Genomic DNA, 14,810 nt, shown 5'->3' on the forward strand with positions numbered 1-14,810 from the left:
GAAATCTGATCCTCCCTTTCAGGGGACCACCGCATGCCCCTGATCGTCAGTTCCCAACGAATCCAGGTGGCAAGAGGCTCCAAGGCCAACGAGAAAAGGAGAGGGGACAGCGGGCAGCCCCGACGGGTGTCCTGACCGAGAGAAAATGGTGCTGAAACTCTGTTATTTACCACTATTTGGGCGAGCGATTTCGTGTAAAGCAGATGTACCCATCTGATGAATTCGGGGCCGGATCCAAATTTGGCCAAAACCGCCCCAAACAGGGCCATTCAATCTTCATGGTTGCACCAAGCGATGCAATTTCAGCTGGCTCCCGTAGAGTGTGAACTCTGGCTATCACCCCGTGTAATCTGCGCAGATTTAGGGCCGTATTTCTATGGGGCATGAAGCCCGATTGGTCGGGGTGAACCAGACCACTGACTACTTTTACCAGTCTATTCGACAGGAGCTTGGCCAAAATCTTCGGTTCAGGGTTTAACAGAGAAATAGGCCTATATGAGGCACAGTTAGTTTTAATCTTACCCTCCTTATGAATTACGACCACCGTAGCCACTCTCTGATCCCTAGGCAGAGCCCCTTTATCTCTAGATTCAACAAACATATCTTTCAAGTGAGGTGCCAACTTATCCGGTTTTAGTTTAGAGTTCAAGAGGGAGCCCGTGTGGGCCTAGTTCCTTACCAGAGTTCAAGGAACGGATGGGTTGGGCGATCTCATCCGTTGTTAACGCACTATCCATAATTTCCCCATCTTCGGGGGAAAGACACGGGAGCTGTATTTCTCGGAGTAGTAGCTGGGAGTCTGCCTCCGAATGAGGGGAGACCGACGTGTAAACCGTCTGAAAGTGGCCCTCAAACCTATCCACTACGTCCTGTGGTTCAGTAAGCGATACCCCCTCCTCTGTTAGGAGCTCTGGGACGAGGCGGCAAGCCCAGTCTCTCTTGTACAGCCATGCAATAAGCTTCCCTGCCTTATTCCCCAGATCATAGAGCCTGCCCTGCTGTTCCCTACCAAGAGCCTTGGCCCTATTAGTGACAAACGCCTTGCAGTCGTGTTGTTTGAGGCTCAAAAATGAAGTTTGGCCTGTGTCACTCCCAGTTCCAACTCTGCCTCTAGCTCACCAATTTCAGTCTCCAGGTCCACCACCTCCCTATTCTTCTCCTTTTTTGAGCCCGCAATCCATGACCGAGCCTGACCCTAATGACCGTTTTAAAGTCCTCTCACAGGGGCCAGATACCCCGGATTCATGGGGGCCACCCTCCCCGCAGTACCTCTAGTTATGACCACGTGGACCCACAGCGGAAAATGGTCTGAAATGCCCCTGGCCAAGTGTGTGACTTCTGTTATGTAGGATGCTTGTGCGGCAGGGACTAGACAATCTAATCGCGAGAGACTATTATGCGTCCCGAGTGGAATGTGTATTGATTTTGATCAGGGTGGAGCAATCTCCAGCCATCAACCAGGCCCATTGCGTCCATGAAGTCAGGTAGCCACCGCATCGCCCGCCCCGTTTCCCGTGGGGGATGCCTGTCTATCATACCAGAGACAACTGCGTTAAAGTCGCCTCCCAGGATTAAAGGCCCCTCAGGGAGAGCAAGTAGGAGCTTCCCCAAGTCTGCAAATGTCATGCCCTGTAGCCCTGGTGGAACATAAACTGATAGGAAGGTTATTTTTTGACCCTCCCACAAGCCTGTGACTCCAATGTATCTGCCACTTCCATACTCCCACGTGGAAACAATTGCCAAAGAGAACGCCTTGCGGATCAAAATGCCCACTCCCCTGGACCCCGACGTGAACCCTGAGTGTGCGACCAATTTTTACCCTATTCTGTGCAGAGCTTTACATGAGTTCCCGAAGAGATGCGTCTCCTGAAGCATGGCCACGCCTGGCGCTTGCCTTTTGAGATACTGAAGGACCACACTTAGTTTAATTTTGTCCCCCAGCCCATTAACGTTCCAACTCAAAATCTTCACTTCCCTACCCCCCATCATCTACATGGTACAGTTGACAAACCTCCGCATTTTGTCTATCGATCAAATATATTGTGCTGATACAATCAAAAAACCACCCAACAGGTGAACCAACCTGCCCTCCCCAAAACTCCCCCACCCCACTGCCCTGCCCACTGGGCTCCAAACTGCCCACCGAAAAATGCAGAGTGCCTGTCGCCCTGAAAATTCCAATGAAAGAATAAAGAACTACTTGGGGGGGTAATAGTTTATTAGCTCTGATCCGTGTCCCCAGCTCATGTAACAGGTGGTCCTGAAGAATGTCAATGTAACAAATTATCTAACACCTTGCACCCCTATTGCCCTAGCATAAGTGTCCCATCCCCAACCACCAACGTCCCCCTTTTAAACAGGTCGAGTGTTCAACTGGCCTCTGCTTCAGAGTGGCTGACTGTCCGCTTTGCCGTCTTCTCCTCGGTCCGCAGGGGCCTGAGCTCCCCGATATTCGAGCCACTCCATTACCGCCTCTGGCTGATCAAAGAACCATGCTCGGCCCTCCACCTCGACTCTAAGACGGGCCGGGAACAACATTGAGTATTTCATGCCCCTTTCCCTTAAATCTCGCTTCACCGACAGAAAGGATCTCCTTTGCTTTTGCACTCTTTGCTTGAAGTCTGGGAAAAGGGAGATGGTAGCATTTTCATACCTAAGTGGGGCGTTGGCCCTCGAGCTCTGGAGGATAGCGTCTCTGTCTCGGTAGTTAAGGACTCGGGCCAGCATAGGCCGCGGGGGAGTGTCCTGTCTGGGACGGCCTCCCGGGTAACATACTGAGGCCCTTCGGCTTCAGGTGCGTGAGGATGAGGTCTTCCACAAACAGGTCGGGTGCCTGCCCCTTTGATCTTTCAGGCACACCTAAGATGCGGAGGTTGTTACGGCAGAGGCGGCCCTCATAATCATCTAGTTTGAGGTCGACTGAGCTGCTGGAGTTTTGTAACTTGGACCTCTTTTTGTAGTTGTGAGACGTCCTCCACTAGGCTGGAAGCTGTGAATTCAACTTGCTTCACCTTCTCATTGAGTTTCCCTATATCAACCCTAATCAAATTAATATCACTGGCCATGTAGTCCATTTTGTGCTCCAGGGAGGTTTTTACCCCTGTAATAGTGTCAATGACGTCTTTCAGGGAGAGCTCTGGTTCCTCCTCACTCGGGTTTCCTTTCGCCGTCTCTTCATAGAGCCTTCCCCGTTGGGTCTCCTTAGTTATCGTGTAACGATCCAGTTTATTAGCCTGGACCGTTTTCGAGCCTTTGGCCCAAGAGCCTGTCCCACGATCCATTTTACAGGTCGAGTCAGAACTCAGTTGAGGGCAAGCAGCCAGGATCTGTACAATAGTCACACCTTGCCCAGCACGCCAAGCCCTGGGCCAGCAGTTCGGCCTCGAACCCCGGAGTATCACAGAGGACCAGCGTCAACAAGTCTGCCCTCAATATGCCATCTGGGAGCGAGCTATCGCGGTCTCAACATTTCTTATTGTGCCACCATGCTGGGAGGACCACTGCAGGCGCAATGCCAGTGGACTCAGTCTCTTTTGCTATTAAGCTGGTCGTGTCGGGGTCTGCCGCCAATTCATGCCCTTACTACTCAGCACACCGCAACTCCCAGCCGGGCAATCGTTGGTGCACCCAAAGTCACAGCATCAACCTCCAATGGCGTAAACAACCAGGCTCAGGGGCAAAGAAGGTGGGAGGGCGGGGGGAGCTCCTCGCACATCAATCAACCAGGCTAACCAAAGGATTACACCCTATTGCGGTCCACCTCTGTGTTATCTTCCAAACGCGCTGCAATACACCACCGTTGGAGGGCCAATAACACCCTCTCACTGCCGAGTCCATGCACTATTTCGTATGCCGCCTGCATTGATGTAAGTGGTGGCCAAGTCCTCCACAAACTCGCGGGTCTTCACTGAGGTCAAGGGGGGAGGGGAATTCAAAGTCTCAAATTAGGCATTTGCCCGCCCCCTCCAGCTCCGCGACCGGCTTGTAGAAGACCGCGGCTGTTATGTCGACTCCCGCAGCACCAGCACTGCCGCCGCCGCCTCCTCAGCTCCCTCTCGCCGTTCGCTCCTCCACCGCTACAACATAAAGCCTCGATCCGGGCTACTCAGGTGACGGCTGGCGAGCAGCGGCTGCAGCTCCACCGTCAGAGCGGGCCTGAAGTCGTCTCCACTGGGCCGGCGCCGTCACTGTGGCCCCAGCTTCAAGGCCCAGGCAGGGCCCACCTCCAACGGCTGCCGCAGCTCCGCGATCAAAGCCGTCACAGACACCGGAGCAGGCAGGCCAGGCTCCCCTACCTTTCCGGCGCACTGGGGTGCATACAGGCCTGCCGGATGGTCCGTCAGGTTAGTCGTTAGGGCTCACAGATGACGGAGCTCACATTCTACGCGGCCATCTCTGATCGCGCTTGGCCATGCCACCCGTGTAGATAGTTCTTAGCAAGCAAGAAAGCAGTCCTTCATTCTTTCTAGTGGGTGATTGTCCCACATTTTAGGGAGGCAGTACATGCCTTTCAGAAGTGGGCTGTCATAAGGTAGTTAAAAGCCGAGGTGATCCATGCAAAGTAAAGTTGCCTAGATCACCACATACCTGACTAACGTTGATATCTGTTATCTGGAGTGTTGGCCAGACACCCTATGCAACACTGCCGAGGCTGGGTCGTATTGATAATTTTTCAGAAACATGCTTCAGTAATAGAGATAAGCATAGTAGCCACAATCATTTTGTGTGCACTACTCTCTAAATGTGGAATGAAAGCTTATCTCGACCATGCTATTCTTTGCAATCTGTTTGTAGAAAGCCTAATTTAGGTTTATGCTTTCAGCACCTACTAGCCTACATCTCCTTACTAATATGTTCCTAAACATTGGCAATCTGAGAGAACCGGATATTGGAGTAAGTAAAAGTTGTCTTATAAAGTAACACCGCACATTGTTATCTTAGACTCGGCTTTGTCTGAAAATCCTTTGGACCAGCTGCAAGCAGTATGAGCAACTGTTAGGGTGCAAACCAGTTCTAAGGTGAAGCACATTTGGAAAAGAAATATGTGCAGCATATGTAAAGCTTTTTAAGAGAATGTTCTCAGTTTCTCCTTCAGTATTGAAGGATTCTGTATACATGAATAACAGGTGATTACCTAAGGTAGGAGAGCTTGAGTTACTATACAAGTAACCTTTCCTTTTCCCTTCGTTTGTTGAAAAGTTGTCAAATAGACTTCAAAATGAAAACCAATGTGTATTTTTATTGCAGAAATAAACAGAGAATGCACTTTGCTTTGTCAAATTTACTACAAGAGGCACAAAATAATTTAAAAATATTTAAGGTAAGATTTTTTTGGACATTGATTTACCTCGATGTTTGCATATTAACTTTCAAAGAATAAAACATTCTCTTGTAAAGCACGTAACTGATGTGATAGAATTTTGTAACTGTTTCTTGTAACTTATCTAAAGTAAAATAGACATTGTTTTCCAGTGTATAAAATGTAATTATATGTTTGATCCCAATCTCTGTGGATACTACCATAGACTACATACCGTACACCCTAATATGTATTTTTTAAATTACTTCAATTATTCACCATGTTGTTGACATTGTGAAGAATGAATACTGAAATAATGTGAGCCATGTTGGAAAGGAATTTAAGCAGGCTGTGAGTAGGACAGACGGCTTAAGGAAAACTCCTCTCCTTTGTATTTTGCCTGACAGGGTACCAAAAGTTTCAATATTTTATGATTACTGCTTCTTTTACTTATTGAAGACTCTGAGCACTTTAGTTGCTGTATAGAAAACGTGTAAAATACTGTAACACCTTCATCATTTGGCATTAAAGTCTTGACTGTTGAGACCTGGTACTGCTTAATGTGTGAATGCAAACAAAAAAGAACAAGTCGAACAACCCTGTACAAATGCTTCACATGCAACATTTCCTAATAATAAATCTGTGTTTGTGCTCTCTCTCTCCCCCCCCCCCCCTGTTCTTCTTACCTCAGTGGTTTTCATTGAATTGGCACCACTCTGACTGTCTGTGTTGGCTATACTACTAGATGGGTTTGACTAAGACTAGAGTGGTTGGGGGATCCTGCTTAATAGCTTTGGGAAATCTCACCTGCCAAACTGCTCTTACTTACTTACTTACTTACTAACTTACTTACTTGCTTGTGACTGCACTTCCCTATGTCCCAGGGGCAGAGACACTGCAACTTGTGCAACTTTTTTTCTTCTTCTCTTACTACCGGCCTCACTTTACTCCATGTTCTTTACCACCAACGCACTGCATTTGACCTGCATACTATGACACTGCCTCCTCGTCCGATTTCTGAGAGTACTTCCTTCTACCTGTTTCGCTCAACTCCCTGCTCAGAGGTTTATGGAAGTCATGCAGCACAAGAAACCTTCTTTGTAAGAAGCATCAGCTATTCCCTTCGTTGTAGGAGCACCTTCTTGCGATGTTATCTTTCCCTAATTCACAGCATTCCTGCTTGTGCTTGCCCACAGCGGACCCCCTAGTCAGTAAAACGTTTTGCAAGGGGGAGCTAATTCCTGAAGTTGCTGGGGTAGCATCTTTGGAGCTCTTCTAGTTGGCAGCATCTGATTTGGATGAGTTGTCACCCTTCCCACACTGCCTCCTGAACTCAGTGAGTGAAAATCTCTTGACCTATGTGCAGGGCTGCAGGAAATAAAACATTGACACCCCAGGGACCAGTGATTTTTGGGTAATAGCCACTCCCTGATCTATTTTTATATCTTTTTCTCTTCCTTTGTCTGTACACCTGGTATGTGTGGGTGTCTATCTGGTCTGCATTGCTCAGAAGCATGACTCCATTGGGTTCAAAAACAGTCAAAAACAGTCAAACCCACACCTGGGTGGGTCTTTGCCACGCTGTAGAGGGGAGGGATGCAAGGAGGGTACTCTGCGTGTCAACCATACAGATGAAGTAGTACTTGGAGCGGTTCTTAGGACACAGGTCTGGTATGTTACCTTTGGTGTACAGCCCTTGGTTTGTGTCATATGAAGCATGTTAAACAGTGGCTTCTGAGCACTCTTTGACTTGGCAGTGTGAGTTGCTAATGTTAAGCCACTGCACATTCACAACATCAGGGAGGCTGGCTCCTCAGGCCCATCTGAGCTCAGGTGGCATGATCACACCCAGCCGCCATATTTCCGCCCAAGGTTTGAAAAATGTATTTCAAAGCTGATTATATTTGAATTGGATTGTATAGATTGGATTTGATATTTGTACAGGAACACTTGCCGTCAGGCGACTCTCCCTGGCCACCTTTGCTGCAATGGCCTAGACTAATGCAGGAGAAGAGATCATTCATAAGCGAATAAAGAGGAAACGGACACTAATGAATGCATTAAACTGATTTATGTTTCTAGCACACATTTAGATTATTCCAGTGCTGACAGCATGTAAAGGCTAACATTTGTAGTGTCACATTGTGCATTGGAGCATGGTTATTTGAGTACTGGCTCCATTACTTTCTTTCTTGTGCCATCTCGGTCTTCAGGGCCGGAGACAAACAAGTTAACAAAGCACTCTAATAGCCAATCAATTGTAGTGATGTATTGAAAAGGCTCAGTAAAGTCACTTACTTTCATGGTTTTGACTTGCGTGAAACTAATCTAATAGAAGTTAGGTTGTTCATACTGCCCCAGATTTCTCTCTTTACCAAGACAAGCCCATTTCAGATTGATTTGCAAATGTTGCAGAAACAAGATAAAATTCACTGTGTTCCCTGTCTCTGCATGATGGAGATTTGTTTAAGTGAAGATTTTCATTGTGTTTAACCAGTGCACACACTCCCTATATACGTTTGAGGCAGTCGGTTATCTGCACAAGGGAGTGCAGAGGCTTCATGAACAGCAACTTCAGCAATTCCAAAATAAATGCAGGTCCATTCGGGTTGTAGTGCAATTATCGACTCTTCATCTTTTAGAGGGTGTTGTCTACAATGGAAAATGTTTTGTCCTCGCAACAAGCCATATATTTCCGTACTTACATGTGGTCACCACGCTTGCAAACCTTCCTCATGTGTAAAAATTCTTCTGCTCTATTGATTACAGTGGGATTGCCCTCTGCAAATTCCGGACTCCATTCTTGGAGACTCAGTATATTGAGGTGTATGCTTTCAACATCTATGACCAAATTGAATTGTAAAGTACTTGTGATTTTACTTAAACCATTTAACTTTGCTTCTAGATCAAGGATTGTGTTTGATAAGCATGCAAAACTGCAAAATGACTCTTCTAAAATGTCACTAAATCCTGCATGTTGTTTTTTCCTTGTAGAATGGAGAATTAATTTATGGCTGCAGGGATTATCACAATGGTCTCTCTGACTTGAATGAACTTTCTCATCACTTGAAATCTTTTTTTTTCCCAGCCAATGGGCTGATCAGTGGACCGCACTGTACAAGGACAGTCATTAAGGAACTAATTAATGTTATAACAATGACTCTATTAAGCACTACAGAGAACTACAGGGCAAGTGACAAGAGGCCAATCCCTATTTTACAAGGAAGGAACTACTGTGAAGCCAGTCACTTTAGTAGGGACTTGCTGAGAAATGGTAAGTATTCTTGCACAATGTGACCGAAAAATGTAACATTTGCTAGGCCATACTGTGTTCCATCTTACACTGCTGCTAGAGTACAAAGTCTGTGGTCTTTAGGCACATGCTGTGAAATTGTGAGCTGGGTAGATGATGGTTATAAGGAGCCAATGTTTTGCATTTGCAGTATGGAACATGTTTTGCCTCCACTTAGAAGTTAGTTTTTTTCTTCCAGGTTTGGTTGGCAGTATGACCTTGCATGGAGTATATATTCAGTGGAAGAACTGAGGGACACCAGTCCCTGGAAAAGTTTGTAATACAGGCCCAAGTTTCTTCAAGCTTTTAGAGGGAAACATATAGAGAAGCTCATGAAGTAATCAAATGCTTTATGGTCTGTTACTGGAACCAATACCATACTTTCTTAGCAGATAATTGTTTGCTAGTTAAAAGGATGCACAATAGACAAGTGTTTACTGTGCAGTTCGAGAGTTGTATCCCATAGACAAAAATCCCATCAGTAAACCTGTGTCATGATAAAGAACACCAGTTTACCGTTGTATACCTGGAGAAATAATCCCCACCCTCGTTTCTATACTAGTGGACGTTGTTTTATGGATGTCTCTAACAGCAGATTTCTCAGCTTTCGAAAAGTCCCATGCGCCAGACTGGATCAAGAGGGTTTCCAGCAGTGCTTCCTGCTCGCCAGTAGGTGGTGTCATATGGCTCTAAGGTGACTGATACCACCTAAGAAGTGACAAAGCAGAGCTGCAAATAAGCTTTATCCCTGCATGCTGACACCAGTTTCTTCCTTTCTGTTACCTACTATACGGATTCAGAGCTCCACATCAAGTTTGTCAGATTTCTTACAACTCCAAATTTTGTTTCAAAGACAGTGTATAAGGGAAGATGTCTCCCCAAAAACATCAGAATTCAAACTGTATTCTGATTCGTGCAATAAGTGAACCCACATAAGGCCAGAGACAATATAGCGGGAGGCAAAACTTTACATCACCAAGCATAAGAAGAGCTAGTGTTCGAAACAGCGGGCAAGGTCATGTCCTCCCTGAAAGCCACAAGGCTGTTCAGTCGCAGTCACCAAGTAGATACTGAACAAATTCTTCCTGTAAATTGAAAATTTGCAGTAAATGCAAACAAAAACAAGTTGGACTCATCCCCCATCCTGCTTGGCGAGACTTCACAAGGGTGTTATTAGAAGGATCTGGTGTCACCTGCCGCCAAGCCGATTCTGCATTTGATCACAATGCACCCCGATTTCCCTGGGCTGCCTTCCACCCCTCAGCAGTTAACAGTGTTCAAGGGGCCTACGCTGCAGTTTTCTGGACTCCCTCTGGTGTGCCTTTGGGTCCAACTGAGCCACATGGACTGTCAGTTGGCCCTCCCTCTCGGGCCATTTCTAGGCTTATATTGATGCTGGTCCAGACTTCTACTCTGCTCAAGGGTCGACGCCAGCTCCTTTCGTGCAGGCCCCACTGCCAAATTAATTTCTGCCACAGTTTCTGATCTTGAGCCGACATAGACCTGTGCTGGGCCATGGTCATGCTTTGAAATTACTAAGGTGCAACCAGTGTTTATGCAGTCCAGACATTCAATCTCTGCCTCTCCCTCGTTGTCCGTACTATCCGAGAGTAAGAGTAGAGGCCCTCTCTGTTTCCCATTCCCCTGTGGTGTAGAGGATACCCAATGCCCCTCATGTCACTGATGAGAATGAGCAGGTGGACAAAATGCACCCTCTTGTTCTCTGATGAAGCGCTATATTGAGACTTTCGGAATTCCTGTTGGCTTGATACCTCCCCTGTGATAGAGCGGGACTTGCCCCCTGGTCTACCAATGGAATAAAGTGCATTTTTTGCTTTGGTACTGTAAAGAGCAATAAAGTACTAGACTTGTAATTGTCTGCTTTGGAAACCAAAGTCACTTTATTGGCTAAATGTCTTAATCCAGTCCGACTTCATATGAGCCACTTGACTGTCCTGGCACCTTGAGTTAAGCATGGTCAGCCTGTCCAGGAAGCTGACCTATGGGCAGATTGCCTAGAGCAGCCCTTGGTGATCCTGACATTTTAACAAGACACCAGGTGCCTAGGAGCCTTGTGTTGCAGGAGTCTGCAAGCAAAGTAAACCTGAAGGCTTTTCCTTCAAACCTGCCAAGTAGGAGTCGAAAGGTATAGTGCCTTTGGCCAAAAAGATTTTCCTCTGTTAGTTGGCAGGTAATTGAGCTTTAAGGGCACTTATTCTGCAGGACGCTACGTATACACTAGCCCAAATGATTCAAGACTGATAGGACATACCAAACTGTATGTTGCATGCATGTATGGACCCCACTGACTGCATAAGCCATGCTATAGGCACCAGTGTAGTGCTTAGAAGATATGCCTTGATGCAATCAACCGGGTTTTCAGGTGATATCCAGCGTCCCTTAACAACCTGCCGTTCAGTGGATCAAGACCTTTTTGAGTGATTCAAAGGTACTTTTGGTGCAGCGGCTCCAAAGCTCGTTTGATTTGCCTTCTAGGCACCTGCACCAGAGTGATTTTTGTCATGCCATATCCCTGGGACTTGCCCATCCTGCAGTCGCACAGATGTTACCTGCGGTTCATAGTGAAGTCCGAATCTTTATTGATGTGCGGTACTTTGGCCTTTCCTCTGCGTTACCTTTGCCTCTCTTGTGTTCACCAAAGTGATATCAGTGGACGCTGCTCATCTTCGGAGGTCAGTGTTACATATCTTCCTGCACCTCAATGACTGGCACAGACAACCTCTGAACTACGACCATACTCTTCTATCTCCCTTGGGTTCTCCTTCAACAAGCTTAAGTTCCACCTGAGCCCTATGCAGAGAATTCTCTTCATAGGGGCTATCATGGACACAGTAACATTCAAGGCCTCTCCACCCCTGAAGTGAGCCTGGTCATTCAGGATATGATCCTGACGTTTCAGGCTTGGTCCTGCGTATCAGTGAGGATGGTTCTGAGGCTGCTTGGGCTCCTAGAGTCATGCATCATCCTTCTCCTGTACACTATATGTCACATAAGGACCTTGCAATTGAACCCAAGGTTTCAATTGTCCCAGAGCCTGTTTCTGCCTCTCCAATGCTGTCCATGTTGAACGACAGATAGCTCAATATCTCCTTTGTGGCATATGGATGCAAGCCTGACCTGCAATAGACCACTCTGCTTTCCTCACCCAGTCTTTGTGGTTCACTAGTGGGGTGGTCATCGGGGAGAGATGGTGATCAGAGGCTCTACTGTCCAGTGGAGAGTCTGCTTCACATCAACCTTCAGTGCTTTAGATGATATAATAAGCCTCGAAAGCCTTCTACTGATGATCGGGGTAAAGCTGGTAAAGATCCTAATGGATAGCATGGCCAATATGTGGGACTGCCACACACAGGGCAGGGGTCCAGTATCTGGAACCTCTGTCTCTGGACTAGCATAGGGTCTTCTGGTAGACAACCACCTTATGGGGGTCCCTGAACACCAGAGTAGAGGAGCAGAGCAGGTGTCAGCTGGCGGACTACTTGTGACTGCTCCCTCCTGAGGTGGCACAGGGGGCATGCCCTGGCTAGATCTGTTCCCCACGATTGAGAACAAGCAGTGTCACAGCTTCTGCGCACTGGAGGTTCTTCCCAAAATGTAATTGGGAGATACATTTTGCCTGCATGGGGGCACATCTCTCCCATACACATTCCAGCTACTACTCTCCTGCCTAGAGTTCTGAGGACAGAAAGACAAGGTGGCGCAAAAGAGGACTCTGTCCAGGGGAATAGTCCTCCATCCAGGTGATTAGTCATCTGCATTAAAATCTGCTACTCTCTGGCAAACAAGGAACCCCGACTGGCTGACTTATTTTGACCAGGACCAAGGCCATTACGATAGCATTGGCCAGGGATTTGCCAGGTCTTGATACCTGTGAGACTGCAGCATCAGCCTTGCTAAACATGTTCATGAAACACTACTGCCTTTTTTGACTAGAGGCCTTTTGCCCACACTCTGCTGCAAGAATTCCTCTTCTGAGTTCACTCCTCTGAATATGCTGTTTGAAGTATTCGTTGGGACGGAAAAGTCCCTCACATGGTAATGGACATGTACACCTGCCCCGAGTGCCTCAGCTGCAATGGATTGCCAGTGCTGATTTTTGTTGTCATAGGCGAACCCGAACTTTGGCTTGTCTGACAGATTGCATTCTTCTTGGACTGGAAGGGGCGCTCCAAGAACTATATCGTCTTTGTTGTCAAAGGCTATTGCCTTTGCTGGGAGTTAATTAGCATGAGCGCAGTGGTAGCAGCGTAATGTGTAGTAATCAGTAGAGGTGAACAGGCCTTTTTACCTGTGTTACTGGAGTGAGACCTTCTGGCTCACTCATGTAAAGTTCTGTTGCTGTGTGTTTCTCACCATTGGCCTACATCAAGTTAGTATGTAGTGCTGTGCATGTGATTGCATGTCTGCGGTGTGAGTATGTGTGCATGTGAATGGTACAATACATGGATGACTCTGGGTTTCCTTGTAAGATACCCAGGGCTGAGAGGAGGAGCATGAGGAGGAAGAGTACCCCCTCCCTCAGCCCCCATACACAAGACAGACTTGTGGATTGTTGTATTTGTATGACCTGGGGGGGAACAAAAGCACACACACATGCACACATGCACATGCACACATTTACTTCAGTGAAATTGAGTGGATAGGAGAATCATAAAAAGTAGGGCTGGGGCCCTCGAGTAACCGTTTGATGCTCATACCACTGTGGCTGAAATTCAGGTGAAAACATCTGGTCACTGCTATGGGCTGTGTTTTAGGGATATCAAATTTGGGGTCACTCCTGCTGTCACAGACTGCTTTCTGCAGGAAGGGCACTACAGCGGAGTGGGCACTTCAAAAGGAAGCAGCTCCCCAACCAAACTTCAAAGACTTTGTAGGAAATGTGTTTTGTGATGATGAGATGTAGACTCTTCTCAAGCTCCAACCCCGATCCTCGTCATGGTGCACCACGAAAGTCGCTAAATTAACCTGTGCTTAAGCCTCTGGTATCATGCCACAATAGTAGTCAGACCTAACTTAGAAGCTCTGTGTAGCATACACACAGTAACAAAGTGAGAAAACAGCACAAGAAGAGAGTCCTGTTTAAGGCAATGTGTGTTAGCCACCGCATTCTGTAGGGGACTGCCCTCTCCTTTTTGTCGGAGCTACTCACCCCCTATGCTCCTACTCGCCAACTAAGATCATGTGGGAGGGGTTTGGTGTGCGTTCCTGCGACCAAGAGAGCCAGGATGGGTGGGCGCTCGTTCCGCCTGTTGGCTGCCCAGCACTGGAACAAACTCCCTGTGCAGCTCCGGACGGAGGATCGAGAGAGCTTTTTCAGGTAAGATTTGAAGACCTATCTTTTCCCCCAGGATAACTAGGGAAGAGGCGGCGGGTGGTTTTCTTGCAGTGACACCGCAGCGCGGGGACACACTGGCCGAGTGTAACCATGCGCTTTATACATGTGCTTATTATTATATTATTATTAGTATTTAACACCATCGCTGCTAGGGAGATTTTCCTCATGTGCTGATTCTACATTTTTCCCATTGTTCATGACGAGCTCAGCTCATCATGAGCACACGACCAGTGTACTGCATGACGAGCTGAGCAGCGAAGGGGTTAAGAAAAAACCCAAACCAATTTAGAAAAATTGAGTACATTTTCAGAACTAAAATGATACCATGATGACTAAAAGCCAGAGATGTGTAATTGCAAAGTTTAGGTAAGTATGGTGCCTAAAAAGTCAGTGCCACTCGTGGTCATCTAGTCGTGCTAGACTGGGGGGGAAGTCTCACTTCAGGCTGACCATGATGGACCTTCGTCCGACACAGGGTCCAAGTTAGTTCTGCTGAAAAAGTTACGTTCTCAAAGCCTGGCGCGGAGAGTTCAGTTTACTGTGTAGGAGGCAGCAAGGAGCCGGGACAGTGCCGTGCATGGTTGTCGGTGTAGTATAAAGAGCAGGCCTGGCATTGCAGATGGTCATTGATGTAGTATGTAGATCTTGTCAGGCGTTATGGATGGTCGTTGCTGGAGCTTGGCGTTGGTGATCACCATGGCTGGGATTGCTTTATCGCTAGTGCAGATCTCATGTTGCTGTGGTCGCTGTAGTTCGAAGGGTCGGGTTCACCTGAGCTTTGTGTTGGCTGTTGGTCCAGGCGGCATAATCTAATCGCAAACTGGCCAGTTTGTGGTCGCAAAGAGCCGAAAATGTAAGGATTT

At 47.2% G+C, this 14,810-nt stretch overlaps 1 protein-coding gene across 1 annotated transcript in view; it reads left to right on the forward strand.

Annotated features, from left to right (window-relative positions):
• The window catches only part of IPPK (inositol-pentakisphosphate 2-kinase), a 311,737-nt gene that overhangs the window by 192,365 nt on the left and 104,562 nt on the right, over window positions 1–14,810 (forward strand). Inside the window, exons 8-9 of the mRNA XM_086938932.1 lie at window positions 5,248–5,320; window positions 8,294–8,573. Of these exons, the coding sequence (XP_086795058.1) occupies window positions 5,248–5,320; window positions 8,294–8,573 (353 nt within the window). The remainder of the gene's footprint in view (window positions 1–5,247; window positions 5,321–8,293; window positions 8,574–14,810) is intronic.

The sequence above is a fragment of the Lissotriton vulgaris genome, chromosome 9 (assembly GCF_964263255.1).
Source record: "Lissotriton vulgaris chromosome 9, aLisVul1.2, whole genome shotgun sequence".
In the NCBI taxonomy this organism is placed as follows: domain Eukaryota; kingdom Metazoa; phylum Chordata; class Amphibia; order Caudata; family Salamandridae; genus Lissotriton; species Lissotriton vulgaris.